This window comes from Brachycentrus maculatus, unplaced genomic scaffold (genome assembly GCF_059751285.1).
Source record: "Brachycentrus maculatus isolate JH-2025_06_01 unplaced genomic scaffold, ASM5975128v1 h1tg000657l, whole genome shotgun sequence".
Lineage (NCBI taxonomy): Eukaryota > Metazoa > Arthropoda > Insecta > Trichoptera > Brachycentridae > Brachycentrus > Brachycentrus maculatus.
In genome coordinates, this window is record NW_028281392.1 from 450,997 (window position 1) to 469,134 (window position 18,138).

An 18,138-nucleotide genomic window follows, 5' to 3' on the forward strand; every position below is an offset into this window, starting at 1 on the left:
AATCTTAAATCGGAAAGAACATATTTTTTTTGCCAACTACCGCGAAGCGTGCTCATTCCATAAAATCCAAACTCTTGCTGATAGACGTACGATAGCTGATATGGTTTTACTAGCTAATATCCTTTCTGATAATATAGATTCACCAGAACTGGTTACCCGCATCCATTTTAGGGTACCGCAAAGGCAAACGCGTTATAATCAACTTTTTCAAGTCCCTAAATGTAACACTGATTTTGCCAGAAATACTACAATTAACCGCATTATGGATACTTATAATAAAATGTTTAATGACGTAGATATATTTGGGAAAAGCACTAATTCCATAAAAAATGACATAAGCAGGAAATTAGGTGAATGATTGATCGTTGCCGTTTGTTCAACAAGCCAACTGTTTAAATAGGTACTACACACACACACACACACACACACACACACACAAACACAAACACAAACACACACACACACACACACTCACTCACCCCAACCAACATAAGAATAGCATTATCGGAGGATTTTTTGTAATTGGCCATAGTTTGGTTAATTAATGTTGTATAATATATTGTTTTGGCTGTAAAAATCCCAAATAAAATAAAATAAAATAAAATAAAATAAATAACATGGTTCAAAGGCAAGATCTAGGTGACGTTGTATATGATAGAAAGACCTACAACCTGAGGACGATGAGAGTTTACCCTAACAGTCTTCAAAGACGATTAGTTTGGATGGAGCAAGGAAGAAGAAGCGTAAAGTAAGAAAAGAAGTTAACAGGAAAAGAAACCAAAGTAGAGGATATTGTGGCAAAACTCAAATAGCAATGGGCGGGACATATCGCTCACTCCTTTCAAGAACGTCATAAATCAAAAATCGACAATTTTTAGTTGTGCACGTTTTCAGAATGCCCAGAAAATGTACTATATCCCAGCAAAAGAGGCATATTTTTAACTTAATATTTACCCGCTACAGGACAAAAAATGTTGTTTTTGCATTTTGAAGAAAAGGTATTGTTTAATTCTTTTTTTAAATATATTAAATATTTTTCAGATGGAGAAATAACCTTCAAGTTTTACCTAAAAATATGTGTTGCACAGTAAAAAGTTCAATAAGTGGCTTAATATTTATTTTTAATACATTGTGTTATATTTTTAAACTTTAATAACGTTCTCCTGAAAAATCAAGTTTTTTGATTTATGACGTTCTTGAAAGGAGTGAGCGATATGTCAAGACAGGACCCCACAAAATCTTGATCGTAAGCATATGAGGAAAGGTGATCCAGGTACCAGTCCAGGGTAATATTGAATAAATATTAGAGTGAAAAAATCACTTAAATTTATTTGACTCCCCCCAGGAATCGAACCCGGAACCTCAAGAACGGTAGTCGAGCATGCTGACGATTACACTACGGAGGCGGACAAACTAGTTTGTCATATTCATAGTATATAAAAAAAGAACTAATGAGCATACCTTTAAATTGATGTTATCCAAAGCGACTGTTGTTTTCTCCATTCCCGCCGGATCGACACTTTTCCAAACGGAGTTGACATTTTCCATGACGAGTCCCGGCTCTATGGCCTTCCCAAATTCGCTCAACTTGACTCCGTTCTCTTCGCTGGTCTTGCGGACTTTCAGGCCGTCTCCCTCGTACGGAATGATGGCCCCGTTTTCGAAGCTGATATTCTTGTCTTTGTTTTTGTGCTCCGACGGAAGAGCATTGCCATTTTGCTTGTCGCCTATTTCGTTTTCGAGTTTCGGGACTTCCGGTAGAAGCAAAAAGTCTTGGATTCTCTTGACGGACACGTACGCGTCTAGCACCGACATTATGGCCAGAGGGAAGAATTCGACAACTGTCAACTTTATCAAATCATAGAGAGCGAACAGGACGAAAATCTTGGAGGCGGTTATCTTGTGCCCAAACACGATGTAAGCGATGATAGTTATAAATATGGAGATTCTCGTGTTCAGCTTTATGCAGCTGATGGTCAGGGCTCGTATCCACGAAATACGTTTTATCAATTTCATTTCTTTTCTAGAATACACAAAATAATTTCCATATTATTTTTTGACATCTCATCAAAGATGAAGAAGAATATGGAAGTCTGGGCATTTACGGGGCTTACGACCGTCATAGGCTGGTTTAAGTGATCACTTTACACACGTATAACATTCACCAATTCTACCCATTATTGACAACCACACTACTCAAATTCTTGGAAGTTCTATATATATGAACCAATTTAGAAACCTTGTTCTTGAATCACTAGAACTTCACTAGAGACATCTATTGGTGAGATGTAATGAAGCTTTTTACTAAGCAGAAACTCTTATATTAGAATGTGAGATCCGAATCCTGGATTATAATCACACACATGAGAAACCCTGGAAAATACCATTTTCATTTTTATTATTAAGCTTATAATTTGACCAGATAATTTATTTACAACATTTTGAGTGTGTCCAAATACTTGTTCACAAAATCTGGATTATCTCCAATTACAGGAGTTATTTTCATATTATTTTTTGACATTATGTCAAATGTTACATGTGTGTAATGTGATCACTTAAACCAGCCTATGACGGTCGTAAGCCCCGTAAATGCCCAAACTTCCATATTCTTCTTCATCTTTGATGAGATATCAAAAAATAATATGAATAGAACATAAAGTATCTAGGCTGAGGTAAGCATTACACAGGCCAACAAAATGAATAAAAAATGAATGGATGTAAATTTTGTTGTAAATACATGTCGCTCTCTCCTTTCAACAGCGTCATATATCAAAAATCGTCAATTTTCAGTTGTGCATGTTTTCGGAATGCCCAGAAAATGTACTATATCCCAGTAAAAGCGGCATATTTTAAACTTAATATTTACCCACTACAGGGCAGAAAGTGTTGTTTTTGCATTCTGAAGAAAAGGTGTTGTTTAATTATTTTTTTAAATATACTAAATATTTTTCAAATGGAGAAAAAAACCTTCAGGTTTTACCTAAAAAGACCTGTTGCACATAAATAGTTCAGTAAGTGGCTTGATATTTATTTTTAATACATTGTATTATATTTTTAAACTTTAAAAACGTTCTCCTGAAAAATCAAGTTTTTTGATGTATGACGTTGTTGAAAGAAGTGAGCGATATATCTTATTTGACCCATGACCGGATTTCGTCATTACAGACATCATCAGACTGGTCCGACATCTTCACCATTATTTTATTACATAAAATGCAATTCCACCAAAAAATGTCAGTACAAAATTTAAATCCAATAAAAAGGTATGTAATATTTTCCGTATGGCTTCAACAGCATTCAACATTTTGACATGCCCTACGTAAAGTGCCCTAACTACATTTTTATCAATTTGGAGATATTTGGTGTATGTTATCAACTGACCGTTATCTATAAATATAAACAAACAAAAAATATATATAAAATAAATTACACCTAGTTTTCAGACGTATAAGACGCTATCTACATTGAATTTTCGAAATGAATTGAACTCCTAAAACGCTAACTACTTAATTTTGACAAAGCATAAAGTTTTAAAACGATTTAATACATTATTTAATCGTGTTTTTGAAAGAATAATACTAGTTTAGAATTTCAGATACAACCGTTAATTAATGAAAAAGAATTTACTTATAACCCTTATCCGCACCTCATGGTGCATAGGGCACTGCATCGAATTGACGCAGTGTTATCTTGATCATTACTTACATGAAGGCAAGGTGATCACTCTTGCACTCAGGAACCAGTCCAGGGTAATATTAAATAAATATTACAGTGTAAAATATAATATATATTTTCACCCCCCCCCCCTGGGAATAGAACCCGGGACCTCCAGCACGGTAGCTAAATACGCTGACCATTACACCACGGAGGCGGACAATAAAAATAAAAAAGAATACGTTGAAAAAATCTTCTAAGCTCTCTCCTGTTAAGTAACAGATCTGCAGATAGAGTACTTTACATAGGGGCCGTCGATTTTATACAAAGGGATCTTACAAAATCTAGATACATTCAATGCCGTTGTAAGAACAAATTTGTGCTAACACGTGATTATGAAATCTCGAAATATGTGTATATACATGAGATGGCGTAGACTTACTTTCTTGCCTCTCTTATAATGTTGGCAAAACAATGCTCCCAGGCGTACATCTTGATGACCTGGATCCCTTGGATGATTTCGTTCATCAGCCTTATTCGATTGTCAGTCTTCAGCGCCGATTTCATTCTGATTTCAGCACTGAGTCGGCCCAGCCAAGCTGAAAACAAAAACCCATTACAGAGACGTTAGAAATGGCAAACTCGGAACAAGAATTCATTTAGATATACATATTTATAACATAAACAAAAAATCCCACTAAGGCAAAGTCTGTGCGTGGAAAAATACACTATACAGTGAAACCTACATCTACCGTTTTTAAAGGGACCTATTGAAATTATGGTGCCTCAACCAGCCCCAACCACCATGGACAAATATGACACGAACGGCGTCAATGCCTGTGCAGTAAAATGCCGGATATACAATAAAATACTTCACATCTAAAATTTGTATTCTTCTTAGACTTCTAACCTCTTCTTTTTCTTATTGGTGTAGGCCTTGTGGTGTGTTTTTAAAAGGGATTAGCCTCCTGCGATGTCGATTCCCAGCTATCGATCTATCTCTTTGGTGGTCTGCCCGTGAGTCGTCTGCCATGGGGTTAGCCGTACAGTGCGATGTGGGGAAGTCTGGATAGTTCCATTCTCCTCACATGCGCTCTGTACCATTGTCTCCTTCGTTGCCTTCCCCACCTAATGACATCTTCGATCTCGCATATTTCCCTGATCCTGGCGTTTCTTATTCTATCTCTACTCTTGCCAGATATGCTTCTTAGAGTCTTCATTTCTGATATCTAAGCGCGTTTTTTGTGCCTTTCGATCCCATACGTCATGATGGGTCGCACACAAGTTTTGTAAATCTTGACTTTGCAGCCGATCTTCATCTCAGGATGAATATTTCAGGCATCCTGAGATGGCTGCAGCCTTGTTTACTTGCCCCATCACTTCGCATCGCAGATCCGTTTGACCACACAGATACACACTCAGGTACAGTGAAACCTCTATCTATCGTTCCTCGAATAATCGTTTTTCCCGGATGTGTCGTTTTTTTCTTCTATCCCGAATTAATTTCATACTAAACTAAACCGCATCGATCGTTTCTCTATCATCAATTACCTGCAATTCTCCACTCTACTCTACCTCCATTCAAGCTGCAAATTTGATACAATTTGTTTGTTTTTTACATTATTTTCGATTTTTCTTACATTCAACGGCAACGTATGGAATAGAAACTATCGAAAGCTTGTGTAACCGATAGCAGGAGAGGTCGATATTGATGAAAAGGAGCCGCTGCCTGTACCTGCATTTCCAGAAGCATACACACTATTTGAAAGAACACTTTCCACAACGCACATTCAATAACCGATGCTCTAAAAAAACTATTTGCAAAGCCGAAAATACACTATTGACTTTTTGTCAAAATTTGGTCAGTAAACTTAAGTATTTTTAAAAATTCTTTTCAGGTTTGTACTTTTTTTTTTTAATATTTCATTTACATCTCAAACCTGTATTCTTCTTAGAATTTTGGCCTACAAATGGTTATGCAGATTGGGAGGATGGTATCTTTACTCGGTCGTATCTACTTGCGTATTGACCTCTTAATCCCGCATTCATAGTTTATTTTAATAGGTCCCTTTAAAAACGGTAGATAGAAGTTTCACTGTATTTTAATTTTTCCACCTGTTCTACTAATCTACCAACTTTTAACCTACCAATGGCTATGCAGATTGGGAGGACGGTATCTTTACTCGATGGTATCTCCTTGTGTATTGACTTGTAAATCCCGCATTCATTGTTTTCCCGCATTTATAGTTTATTTCAATAGGTTCCTTTAAAAACGATAGAAAGAGGTTTAACTTTATACGTTTTTCAGTGTGTGCACATCGCTCACTCCTTTCAAGAACGTCATATATCAAAATACTTGATTTTTCAGAAGAATGTTTTTAAAGTTTAAAAATATAATAGAATGTATTAAAAATAAATATCAAGCCACTTATTAAACTTTTTACTGTGCAACATATTATTTTAGGTAAAACCTGAAGGTTTTTTCTCCATTTGAAAATTATTTAATATATTTAAAAAAATAATTAAACAAAACATCTTCTTCAAAATGCAAAATCAACACTTTTTGCCCTGTAGTGGGTAAATATTAAGTTAAAAATATGCCTCTTTTGGTGGGATATAGTACATTTTCTGGGCATTCCGAAAATATGCACAACTGAAAATTGACGATTTTTGATTTATGACGTTCTTGAAAGGAGTGAGCGACATGTGCAATATACTACTAGTAGATCTAACACAAATATGCATGGCCAAGTTATTTATATTCCTCGGTTTACCTGTAAATTCGATATATCGCCTGATTGATAATAGGCGATTGACAATAACAATGTATTTGTAGCATTCAATTGTTCATAGCTGTTTAATTTCCAGGGAAAAGTTGATTGTTTACAAATTTGTACACAATTGCATTATTCTTCTGCTGAATGTTGTATGTTCATTGTGGACAATTGTATGGAACTCAAATTCCCAGGAACAGATCAAAAAATGTTTAATTTTTATTTTTAATTTTGAATTTCTTCTATCCATGTTCGCTCCCTAGGTGGAGCATATGGCCAACACGAGTCGTCTCCAAGTCACTCTGTCACGCGCCATCTCCTTGGCTTCCTCCCAGGTCAGTCCGGCGTCTCGAAGTTCCGCTGAGTATAGTCGGTGAATGGTCGTCAGCGGCCTTCCGGGGCGCCGGAATCCTCGGGGTTGGAAGAAGAGACACGAGGGATTGATGCCCTCAGGTGGCATTCTAAGGACATGTCCCAACCATGTCCACCTTCTTCTCTTCAGGACTTCCAGTATGAGGGGCTGTTCAGTTCTTCTCCTCACTTCGTCATTCCTGACGAAGTCATACCACTTAATACCCAGTATTCGCCTCAGGCATCTATTTTCAAAACTTGCTAGTTTCTTGCTTTGAGCTTTGGTGAGGTGCCATGACTCACATCCGTACAGCAACACTGTTAGGATGCAGGCGTTAAAGAGACGACACTTGGTTTTGAATTTTGAATTACACTTGGTGAATTTCTTAAAATCCATTGTGACACGTGTTTCGATTTGCATTCTGCATCATTGTGTTTGAAAATGTTCCAGAATGCATCAAAACACAGCACACAATAGATTCTAAGAAATAGTGGTATGTATGTACATACTGACAAAATGAAATAATTTTTTTCTTGTGATGTTGAAGAATCGCTTTCAACATCAATATTGACAAAATTGACAATTGAAACTGGCGTTGCGGGTTCGATTTCCGCCAAGTGCAAAATAAATTCAAGTAAGATTTATTATATGGAGAAATAAAGCAGCTTTGTGTTTTGATCCACGCACTTTTATCATTATAAACTAACTAGTTTCGGCAACAACCTGTTTCAAAACTTGTTATAAAACAAACCCTCTTTGTGTTATAAAACAAACCCTATTTGTGTTATAAAACAAAATCTTTTTTGTGTTATAAAACAAACTGTTATTTGTGTTATAAAACAAACCCTGAAGTGGGCAACAGGTTGTTGCCGAAACTAGTTATTTTATGTCTCTAAATAATACATGTCCGCCTTCGTAGTGTAATGGTCAGCACGCTCGGCTACCGTTCTCGAGGTCCCGGGTTTGATTCCCAGGGGGGTCGAATAAATATAAGTGATGTTTTCACTCTCATATTTATTCAATATTACCCCGGACTGGTACCTGAAGCGGAGGGCTGATCACCTTTCCTTCATGTGTAAACAATCAAGATAACACTGCGTTTATATGACGCAGTGCCCTATGCACCATTGGGGTGCGGATAAGGGTTTCAAAAAACAAAATAAGTGTTTCAAATAATACATTACAATGATCTACAAAGATAGTTCTTTAACCCTTTGCACTCGTGACCTTTCACAAATTACATTTTTGTAATAGGAACATACCCAAATGCTAACCAGGACCAACAACTCAACAACTGGCGGGACAGAAATGTACTTGCGTTAGTACGTATCCTGGCCTTTTATTATTTAAACAACATAACGGTACATAGTGGCGACATATAGTCGCCAACCAATTTACTGAGGAATTTACCATGTTGACATATTGTCGCCATTCGAGTGCAAAAGGTTAAATATTCAAAATACAAGAAAGATTTATTTTTAATTGGTCCGGGTATTTGTGGTCCTAGGATCCTTACTAGCCTACCTGTAGACAAGCCTCTAATATACGCTTGCAGATTATTCCTTTTAAAAAATATACAAAAATAAAATAGTTAAAGGGTTGGGAGAGTTTACCTTGTAGAGGGATGAAGCAGAGAAGGAAGGCCACCCCTATGAGGGCGGCTGGACCGATATTGTAATACATCAGGTATATGACAATGGTCCCCTCTATAGGCGCACGAAACAGCTCCAGGATGAAGGCGACACACATGTCAAAACGGTTGGTGTCATTCGTCAACAGGTTGATCACCAGACCCCCCAACCCGTCACCGCTGCCATTTGCTTTTAGGTCCAAACGAAGTACCTAATAAAAAAATTAATTAAAATTCAAAAATAATGTTCCAGGTGATGATTTCCTGCACCGACGAATTTTCTCGCCAAAATTCGACCAGTAAGTGGTTGCACCTTTCTTTTATTAGAAAGGTGTGTTGAGATGGTTTGGACATGTCGCTCACTCCTTTCAAGAACGTCATAAATCAAAAATCGTCAATTTTCAGTTGTGCATGTTTTCGGAATGCCCAGAAAAGTTACTATATCCTAGGAAAAGAGGCATATTTTTAATTTAATATTTACCCGCTACAGGGCAGAAAGTGTTGTATTTGAATTTTGAAGAAGAGGTATTGTTTTATTATTTTTAAATACATATTAAATATTTTCAAATGGAGAAAAAACCTTCAGGTTTTACCTAAAAATATCTGCTGCACAGTAAAAAGTTCGATAAGTGGCTTGATATTTATTTTTAATACATTGTATTATATTTTAAAAATTTAAAAACGTTCTCCTGAAAAATCAAGCTTTTTGATTTATGACGTTCTTGAAAGGAGTAAGCGATGTAGAACGAATGGGTGAGGAAAGAACGGTAACACAAATTTATGAGGCGAATGTAATTGGAAAAAGGAGCAGAGGAAGACCGAGAAAAACTTGGCACGATCAGGTATGCCAAATACTTGAAAGCGGTCAGGTTAGGAGTCGAAACAATCGGCGGGTGTGTATGAGGAGAATGTTTGCAAAGACAGAGTGGTGTGGCGGTTCTATTCTTAGTTAGTTAGTTAGTTACCTTTCTATATATGAGAGAACAGCATCCGACGCGCATCTTCATGGCCGTGTGCAGCAGCTCATTGAGGTACGGCTGCACTATGCACACGTTGACCACCATGCTCAGCACGACGCCGCTGGCGTACATGTACGCTTCCTCTCTGGAAATTTCCGTCTGGCCCGGAGAGAAGTACGATATGAGCACGCCCAGACACAAGGGCTGCGCTATCCTGGAACGTGAGTCAACTGTTTTGATCAACTGCTGAATTGGGTGATGAGTCCTCAAGGGATGAGAGGAGGTTAGCTCCCAGAGAAATCAAATTAAATATTAAGTGATTTTTCACTCAAATATAGGATTTTTTTTTAAATGTTTGACTTTTAAACTCTCAACATTGTTTCTATAGACAGTCAGTTGGACAGTTGACAGTTGATTTGCAGTCAGTACGTTTCGCCCTTTTACCATGAATACTGAATGACCATTATTTTCAATTTATTTCAATTTCAATTTATTTTTCAATTTATTTATTTCAATTAATATATCATAACTATAAAAATTTGAATCGTATACATTAAAATAAAATACATGCAAGAACTATTGCTAAAGGTGTAGAAGAATCCCGCTTCGGAAAACTCCTTCAGACACATGAAACAGATCAATATCGAATGCAATATTGTTCAACATAGCGGTAGCTCTTCCTACAGGCATAACTATCGGCAGGTTGGTCCTGTGTATAGGAATGTGAAAGGTAACTATCGGGAACATATAGACCAATGTTCCGGATAATTTCAGGATTATGGATCATAATTTCATGTCACTAAGCAGAATTTCCGAATTCGGAGTGGAGAAAACCCAGAAGCCTTTGTCGAGACGCCCTTACATCTATTAAAAGTGAATGTTTGGAATTAAAAGTGGAATCATTGGCCCATATTTTTTAAAAGACGATGCCGGCCAGAATATTACGGTCAATGGAAAGCGCTACAGAACTATGATTACTAACTTCTTCATACCTCAGTTGAATGGCATTGATGTGACAGAGCTGTGGTTTCAACAAGATGGCGCAACATGCCACACGGCGGGTGCCATCATCAATTTGTTGCAGGAAAATTGTTGTTTTTGACGTCAGTCTACTTATTAATTGCACAGCCCTCATATCGCAGTCGTACAGGAGAAAGTGACCAACTAACAAAACGTAAAATGTTCAGGAGGGACATTTAAGTCACTTTTGCTTGGCATCAATAATAAACATCAATGCAGTTAGTTATTTTAAACAAGTCAATATATTATACTTCCAAGTTTAAAATCCTTTGGGACTTTTCAACGCAATATTAAGCTAGTAAGATATCAAAGAGTCAATACACTTGGTCACTTTCTCCTGTATGACTACGATATATATCTGTATTATTTCTTTACATATTTCAATAAGGATAGAACCAATTGTCAATAATAATGCCATAAATTTACAATTTCTACCTCAACGTAACTTCCGTGATGACAAACGCCAGATTGACGATCATGAGCCTGATGCCATGTTGCGCAAAGAGCACTTTGATGAGGGACGGCTTTGGCAGCGCACTCTGCGTATTCCACGCATCCTGGTACCTGGACCCGATAACTCCTGACCTGTGGCTGCCGAGCGGTGCAAACAGATCGTCGAGTTCTATCTGTCTCTTGAAGCCTTTGGAGAAGAGGTCTCTCATCCACCTACAGGACAATGGAACGTTTTTTACACACATAATATAAATACAGTAAAACCTTGATACTCGTAAAACAGACTAATTATAGGGTGGGGGGAGGAAAATTGGATTACATGACTCCCCAGTCTGCAGATTTTGTATGGAGGATAACGAAACACCAATCCACATTCTCTATAACTGTGGCGCACTCGCTCGCAAACAAAGTCACATCCTTGGAGGACCTCTACTGGACTCCAAAAAGGTGAAGCTCCTACCACCAAGACAGGTTGTGAGCTACATGACTCACGTAGGTCTTTAGAGTGAGCTATGATACAGAAAGAGGTTACAATAGCTAATATGGTCGCAGTGACATAAGGGATGCAAGATCCCATGACCTCATATTTATATTTAAAAAAAGGGGAGGTGGTGTCTTGTTTATAAAAATAAAGTCTTTTATCTAATAATAGGTTTAAAATACATAAAAAATCATCCTACCAAAAAGTAAATTGCGATGACCAGATCATAAATTATTGTAACAAAAAGTAAATTGCGATGACCAGATCATAAATTATTGTAAAAAAAAGTTCATTGCGATGACCAGATCATAAATTATTGTACCAAAAAGTAAATTGCGATGACCAGATCATAAATTATTGTACCAAAAAGTAAATTGCGATGACCAGATCATAAATTATTGTACCAAAAAGTAAATTGCGATGACCAGATCATAAATTATTGTACCAAAAAGTAAATTGCGATGACCAGATCATAAATTATTGTACCAAAAAGTAAATTGCGATGACCAGATCATAAATTATTGTACCAAAAAGTAAATTGCGATGACCAGATCATAAATTATTGTACCAAAAAGTAAATTGCGATGACCAGATCATACATCATCGTACCAAAAAGTAAATTGCGATGACCAGATCATAAATTATTGTACCAAAAAGTAAATTGCGATGGCCAGATCATAAATTATTGTACCAAAAAGTAAATTGCGATGACCAGATCATAAATCATCGTACCAAAAAATAAATTCCGAGGACCAAAACATCAATTATCTTACCAATAAGTGAATTGCGAGAACCAGTATGCACCTTTTCTTGGACTGATTTTTCGGTCATGACTATAAAAGCCAGGGTCCATTTCTTGATGGAAGACTCAACCAATGAGAGCTGAAATGCAAAAATTAGAGTAAGTTGAAAGAGAAAGAAGACTAAATGCAGTCAAAATGCGTTCCCTCAGATGAATGTGCGGCAAAACGTTGTATGACAGATGTTCCAATGGTGATATAAAAAAAGAATGCAAGGCAGAGATAAGCATTATCGATAAAATTAAGAAAGATGTCATGAGATGGTTTGGACACATGGAATGAATAAGTGAGGAAGGAACGGTAAATCAAATTTATGAGGCTAATGTAGCTATAAATAGGGGCAGAGGAAGAACGAGGGAAACTTGGCATGATGAAGTATGTCAAATATAGTACTTCATTTAAATCAGCCTTTGGCGGTTAGTAGGCCGAGTAAATACTCTCAAATACTTACATATTCTTATTCTTATATGTTGAGATGTCAATACAGGTATGCATATTTAATGTACTTAAAAAAAATCAACCCTAAGAGCAGGGGTTCCCAAAGTGCGCCGTAGAAAGTAAAGAGGGGCGCCGTGAGTCGAACCTCTATCATTATCCGAAAACACAAATATTCTCGGGGATCTATAAAACAACAATTAATTTTTTGAGAGCTAGCATCTTTCTACCCAACCACTATTATTGTAGGTAAGTACCTATTTCTTTCCATTATAATATATGTCCGCCTCCGTAGTGTAATGGTCAGCACGCTTGGCTACCGTACTGGAGTTCCCGGGTTCAATTCCCAGGGGGGGTCAAATAAATATAAGTGATTTTTTCACTCTTATATTTATTCAATATTACCCTGGACTGGTACCGGAAGCGGAGGGCTGATCACCTTTCCTTCATGTGTTAACAACAATTAAGATACTGCGTTTATATGATGCAGTGCCCTATGCACCATCAGGTGCGGATGAGGGTTTGAATGAACGAGTGGAACATAATAAATAAATCCCGTCACCAGCGGTCCGTAGGTGTAAATAATACCCATCCGAAATGTGTATATATATCGCTCACTCCTTTCAATATATGTATATATATCGCTCATTCCTTCATGTGTTAACGATCAATATAACACTGCGTTTATATGATGCAGTGCCTTATGCACCATTGGGGTGTGGATAAGGGTTTGAATGAATAATATATGTATATAAGTATACAGTCACATTATCTATTCCAAATAGCTTACTAAAGTAGGGCGCTGTGACAAAATACTAAAGTCGTAAGTGCTCCGCGGGCTGAAAAAGACTGGGAACCTCTGCCTTAGAGCATAACTTTCTGAATATATCTGTAAAGGTTAACTATTACAGCTAAACAAAGTTAATACAATAAAAATAATACTAATTGTTATCTCTCAAAGTAACAAGCCAGTATTTGTCTTGCGGTAGTAAATCACCGCTCTCCTGAGCTTAGATAAACTGACTCGGGGGACAGTTATTCTAATTTAAACAAGTGCCGTTGACATGGTGCTAGATAAGTGAAATGCAGAAAGGTGAACCTTGAATCTAAGACACCTGACAAGCTGTTGTCTTGCATTCGCAACTGCTAGATACTTGTCCCTGTGCACATACAAGCTTGTATATGTAATAAAATACCTAGGTACCTACCTATACATTTTATTAAGTACTTACATATAATAATAAAACCCTTACCGCACCCCAATGGTGCATAGGGCACTGCTTCATATAAACGCAGTGTTATCTCGATCGTTTACACATGAAGGAAAGGTGATCAGCCCTCCACTTCAGGTACCAGTCCAGTGTAATATTGAATAAATATTAGAGTGAAAAAATCACTTATATTTATTAAACCCCCCTGGGAATCGAACCCGGGACCTCCAGAACGGTAGCCGAGCATGCTGACCATTACACTACGGAGGCGGACAAAAATCCATACATATAGTACCTACATAAAGCAGATCTACCACCAGATGTCGCATGCGTCGCACTGAATAAAACAAAAGACATCGGATAGAAAAAATATAATATTCTGAACTGTCAGAATCAGATAGATAGATAGATAGATAGAAAAATATTGTAAAGATTAATTAAGAATAAACTTTGATTATAAACTTTAATTACAAAGCAACACATTGTTTATTTTATTATTATACACCCACTTTGCATATTTTATACACCCACTTTACATATTATATACACCCAATTTACGAAGGAAAATATTACCACGTTATATATATTGGAAAAACATCTAGAAATTTTACAACATTTTGAGTGTGTCCAAATACTTGTTCACAAAATCTGGATTTTACATCTCACCAATAGATGTCTCTAGTGAAGTTCTAGTGATTCAAGAACAAGGTTTCTAAACTGGTTCATATATATAGAACTTCCAAGAATTTGAGTAGTGTGGTTGTCAATAATGGGTAGAATTGGTGAATGTTACACGTGTGTAAAGTGATCACTTAAACCAGCCTATGACGGTCGTCAGCCCCGTAAATGCCCAGACTTCCATATTCTTCTTCATCTTTGATGAGATGTCAAAAAATTCTAGAAATTTTAATATCCGATGTAAAGAGCATACAAGATGCCTAAATAATAATAATTATTCTGAATTTGCCAATCACCTAAAAGAAACTAATCCATATCACCACAGAAGCTCTAAAGCTTTGCAAAAAAAAATAAGGATCCTAACCAGGACCTTGGCAGGACACTGCAGACTGAGGGAACACATCGCTCACTCCTTTCAAGAACGTCATAAAGAACGTTTTTAAAGTTTTAAAATATAACACAATTTATAAAAAATAAATATCAAGCTACTTATTGAACTTTTTACAGTGTAACAGATCTTTTTAGGTAAAACCTGAAGGTTTTTTCTCCATTTGAAAAATATTTAGTATGTTTAAAAAAATAATTAAACAATGCATTTTATTTAAAATGCAAAAACAACACTTTCTGCCCTGTAGCGGGTAAATATAAGGTTAAAAATATGCCTCTTTTGCTGGGATATAGTACATTTTCTGGGCAATCCGAAAACATGCACAACTGAAAATTGACGATTTTTGATTTATGACGTTCTTGAAAGGAGTGAGCGACATGACAAAAATTGGACTACATGACTCCCCAGTATGCAGATTTTGTATGGAGGATAACGAAACGCCAATCCACATTCTCTACAATTGTGACGCACTCGCTCGCGAACAAAGTCACATCCTTGGAGGACCACTACTGGACTCCGAGAAGGTGAAGCTCTTACCACCAAGACGGGTCGTGAGTTACATGACTCACGTAGGTCTTGGCAGTGAGCTGTAATACAGAGGGAGGTCACAATAGACGTAATATGGTCGTGGTGACATAAGGGATGCAAGATCCCTTGACCTCAAAAAAAATATATTATAAGTATTTGTAAAAATCCGCCTCCATAGTGTAGTGGTTAGCGCGCTAGGCTACCATGCTGGAGGTCCCGGGTTCGATTCCCAAGAGGGTCAAAATAAATATTTGTGATTTTTCAGTCTAATATTTATTTAAATAATGTGATCCTGGACTGGTACCTGAAGCGGAAGGCTTATCACCTTTCCTTCGTGTATTTAACGACCGAGATAACACTGCTTATACGATGCAGTGCCCTATGCACCATTGGGGTGCGGATAAGGGTTAGAAGAAGATTTGTAAAAAAGTATTTGGACATACTCAAAATGTAGTAAACAAAGTAATTGCTTTAAATATTAATTATATTTAGAAAACAGTAAAGCGACTCTCTTAAAGGTTGAGAAGCCTGCCCGCAGAGTGTCAAATGTCAAATGATCTGTTTGGAGACACTAATTGGAAGACAACGCACATCTCAATTTTGAGTGAATTTCATTCATGAACGCAGATGAGTTGAGAGCAATTGCTGCTGTTTAATTGTCCATTGAACAAGGGATTCTGGGAACACTGACTCACTGAACAATACAATGGATCATTATCTGACGGGACGAATACCTAATTTAACATACTCAACCTATAAAGGATTGTATTAGACTCGTGCAGTGTTTATAACAGCCGATATAATTAATATTTTCATTCATCATTTTCTTTTGGAAAATTCGCCTTCGTAAATACGTAATTTTCGTAAGTTGGTAATGAATGACGTCACAGAAACGATGGGCTCATTTTAATATAGCTAACATTCCTAAATTATTGGCGGCTGAATTTGTTGATATATATGGTCCACCCTCCCACCCCCCTTCCCCTCATATCTGTATAACACAGATGGTAGGGTAGTGGTAAACAAACAATCCACACTACTACTATTAGTTTACTTACTTATAACCCTTATCCGCACCCAATGGTGCATAGGGCACTGCATCAAATTGACGCAGTGTTATCTTGATCATTACTTACATGAAGGCAAGGTGATCACTCTTGCGCTTCAGGAACCAGTCCAGGGTAAAATTAAATAAATATTGCAGCGTAAAAATCAGTAATATTATTTTTTCCCCCCCAGGGAATCGAACCCGGGACCTCCAGCACGGTAGCTAAACACGCTGACCATTGCACCACGGAGGCGGACAACTACTACTACTACTACTATTACAGCTATATAACCCATGGACAATAAACCATATGACGTCATAAAACGTTCGATGACGGAAATTTGGTGGCCCGCTGGCGTACCCAAAATACCTTATGCGGCCCTTAATGCGTTTTGAGTTTGACACCCTAGGTCTAAACGATATAAGCAATGTTATCTTACATTCAAAATACGAAAGAAAGGATATCAGTCCTACGCTTCAGGTACCAGTCCAGGGTAATATTCAATAAATATTAGAGGGAAAAATAATTTATTAATTTGATCCGGGACCTTCAGCGCAGTAGCCAAACATATCGCTCACTCCTTTCAAGAACGTCATAAATAAAAAATTGACAATTTTCAGTTGTGCATGTTTTCGGTATGCCCAGAAAATGTACTTTATCCCAGCAAAAGAGGCATATTTTAAACTTAATATTTACCCGCTACAGGGCAGAAAGTGTTATTTTTGCATTTTGAAGAAAAGGTATTGTTTAATTATTTTTTAAATATACTAAATATTTTCAAATGGAGAAAAAACCTTCAGGTTTTACGTAAAAAGATCTGTTGCACAGTAAATAGTTCAATAAGTTGCTTGATATTTATTTTTAATACATTGTATTATTTTATTTATTGTTTCGGCATTAACTTTGTGGTAAGACATGTTACAACGATTAAAGAAAACACTTGAATGAACTGAGAAATGAGTGAAGTGAAACTCATTTCACTCTCATAAATTAAAATTATTACACCTTGTTCCATATAAAGGCCAAATTATGAATTATCTTGATAATTTAGAAATCCAAAAAAACCTGAATTCTAATAATAATTTATTAAATAATATATTGTTTCAAAATTCTTCACCATTGCTTTCCATTTTTCCTTTGTTTTCTTTATTTTCAAACTCCACCCCTTGACTAACCCCTTCCTCTTACTTTCCCCTCTCCTTATTTATAGAACAATTTTATATTTTATATTTTAGTTATTATACAGACCTGAATGATGGAAGTTTAACTTCTGAAACATGTAGTCTATAATAAAACTCAAGTGGTAAAAAACGAAGTGTTTTCTTTAATCATTGTACATTGTATTATATTTTTCACTTTGAAAATGTTCTCCAGAAAAATCAAGTTTTTTGATTTATGACGTTCTTGAAGGGAGTGAGCGATATATAATTTTATATTATTTTTTGACATCTCATCAAAGATGATGAAGAATATGGAAGTCTGGGCATTTACGGGGCTGACGACCGTCATAGGCTGGTTTAAGTGATCACTTTACACACGTGTAACATTCACCAATTCTACCCATTATTGACAACCACACCACTCAAATTCTTGGAAGTTCAATATATATGAACCAATTTAGAAACCTTGTTCTTGAATCACTAGAACTTCACTAGAGACATCTATTGGTGAGATGTAAAGAAGCTTTTTACTAAGCAGAAACTCTTATATTAGTATTTCTTTATAC

The 18,138-nt window shown here is 36.6% G+C and overlaps 1 protein-coding gene across 1 annotated transcript in view; it reads right to left on the reverse strand.

Moving 5' to 3' along the window:
• LOC148300777 (putative multidrug resistance-associated protein lethal(2)03659) overlaps positions 1 to 18,138 on the reverse strand; it is a 49,390-nt gene that overhangs the window by 21,953 nt on the left and 9,299 nt on the right. The window contains exons 2-7 of the mRNA XM_088274325.1: positions 12,097 to 12,205; positions 10,825 to 11,055; positions 9,376 to 9,583; positions 8,394 to 8,622; positions 4,097 to 4,253; positions 1,462 to 2,023 (exon numbers count right to left, since the gene is read on the reverse strand). Coding sequence (XP_088130451.1) covers positions 1,462 to 2,023; positions 4,097 to 4,253; positions 8,394 to 8,622; positions 9,376 to 9,583; positions 10,825 to 11,055; positions 12,097 to 12,176 — 1,467 coding nt within the window. The 5' untranslated portion in view covers positions 12,177 to 12,205. The remainder of the gene's footprint in view (positions 1 to 1,461; positions 2,024 to 4,096; positions 4,254 to 8,393; positions 8,623 to 9,375; positions 9,584 to 10,824; positions 11,056 to 12,096; positions 12,206 to 18,138) is intronic.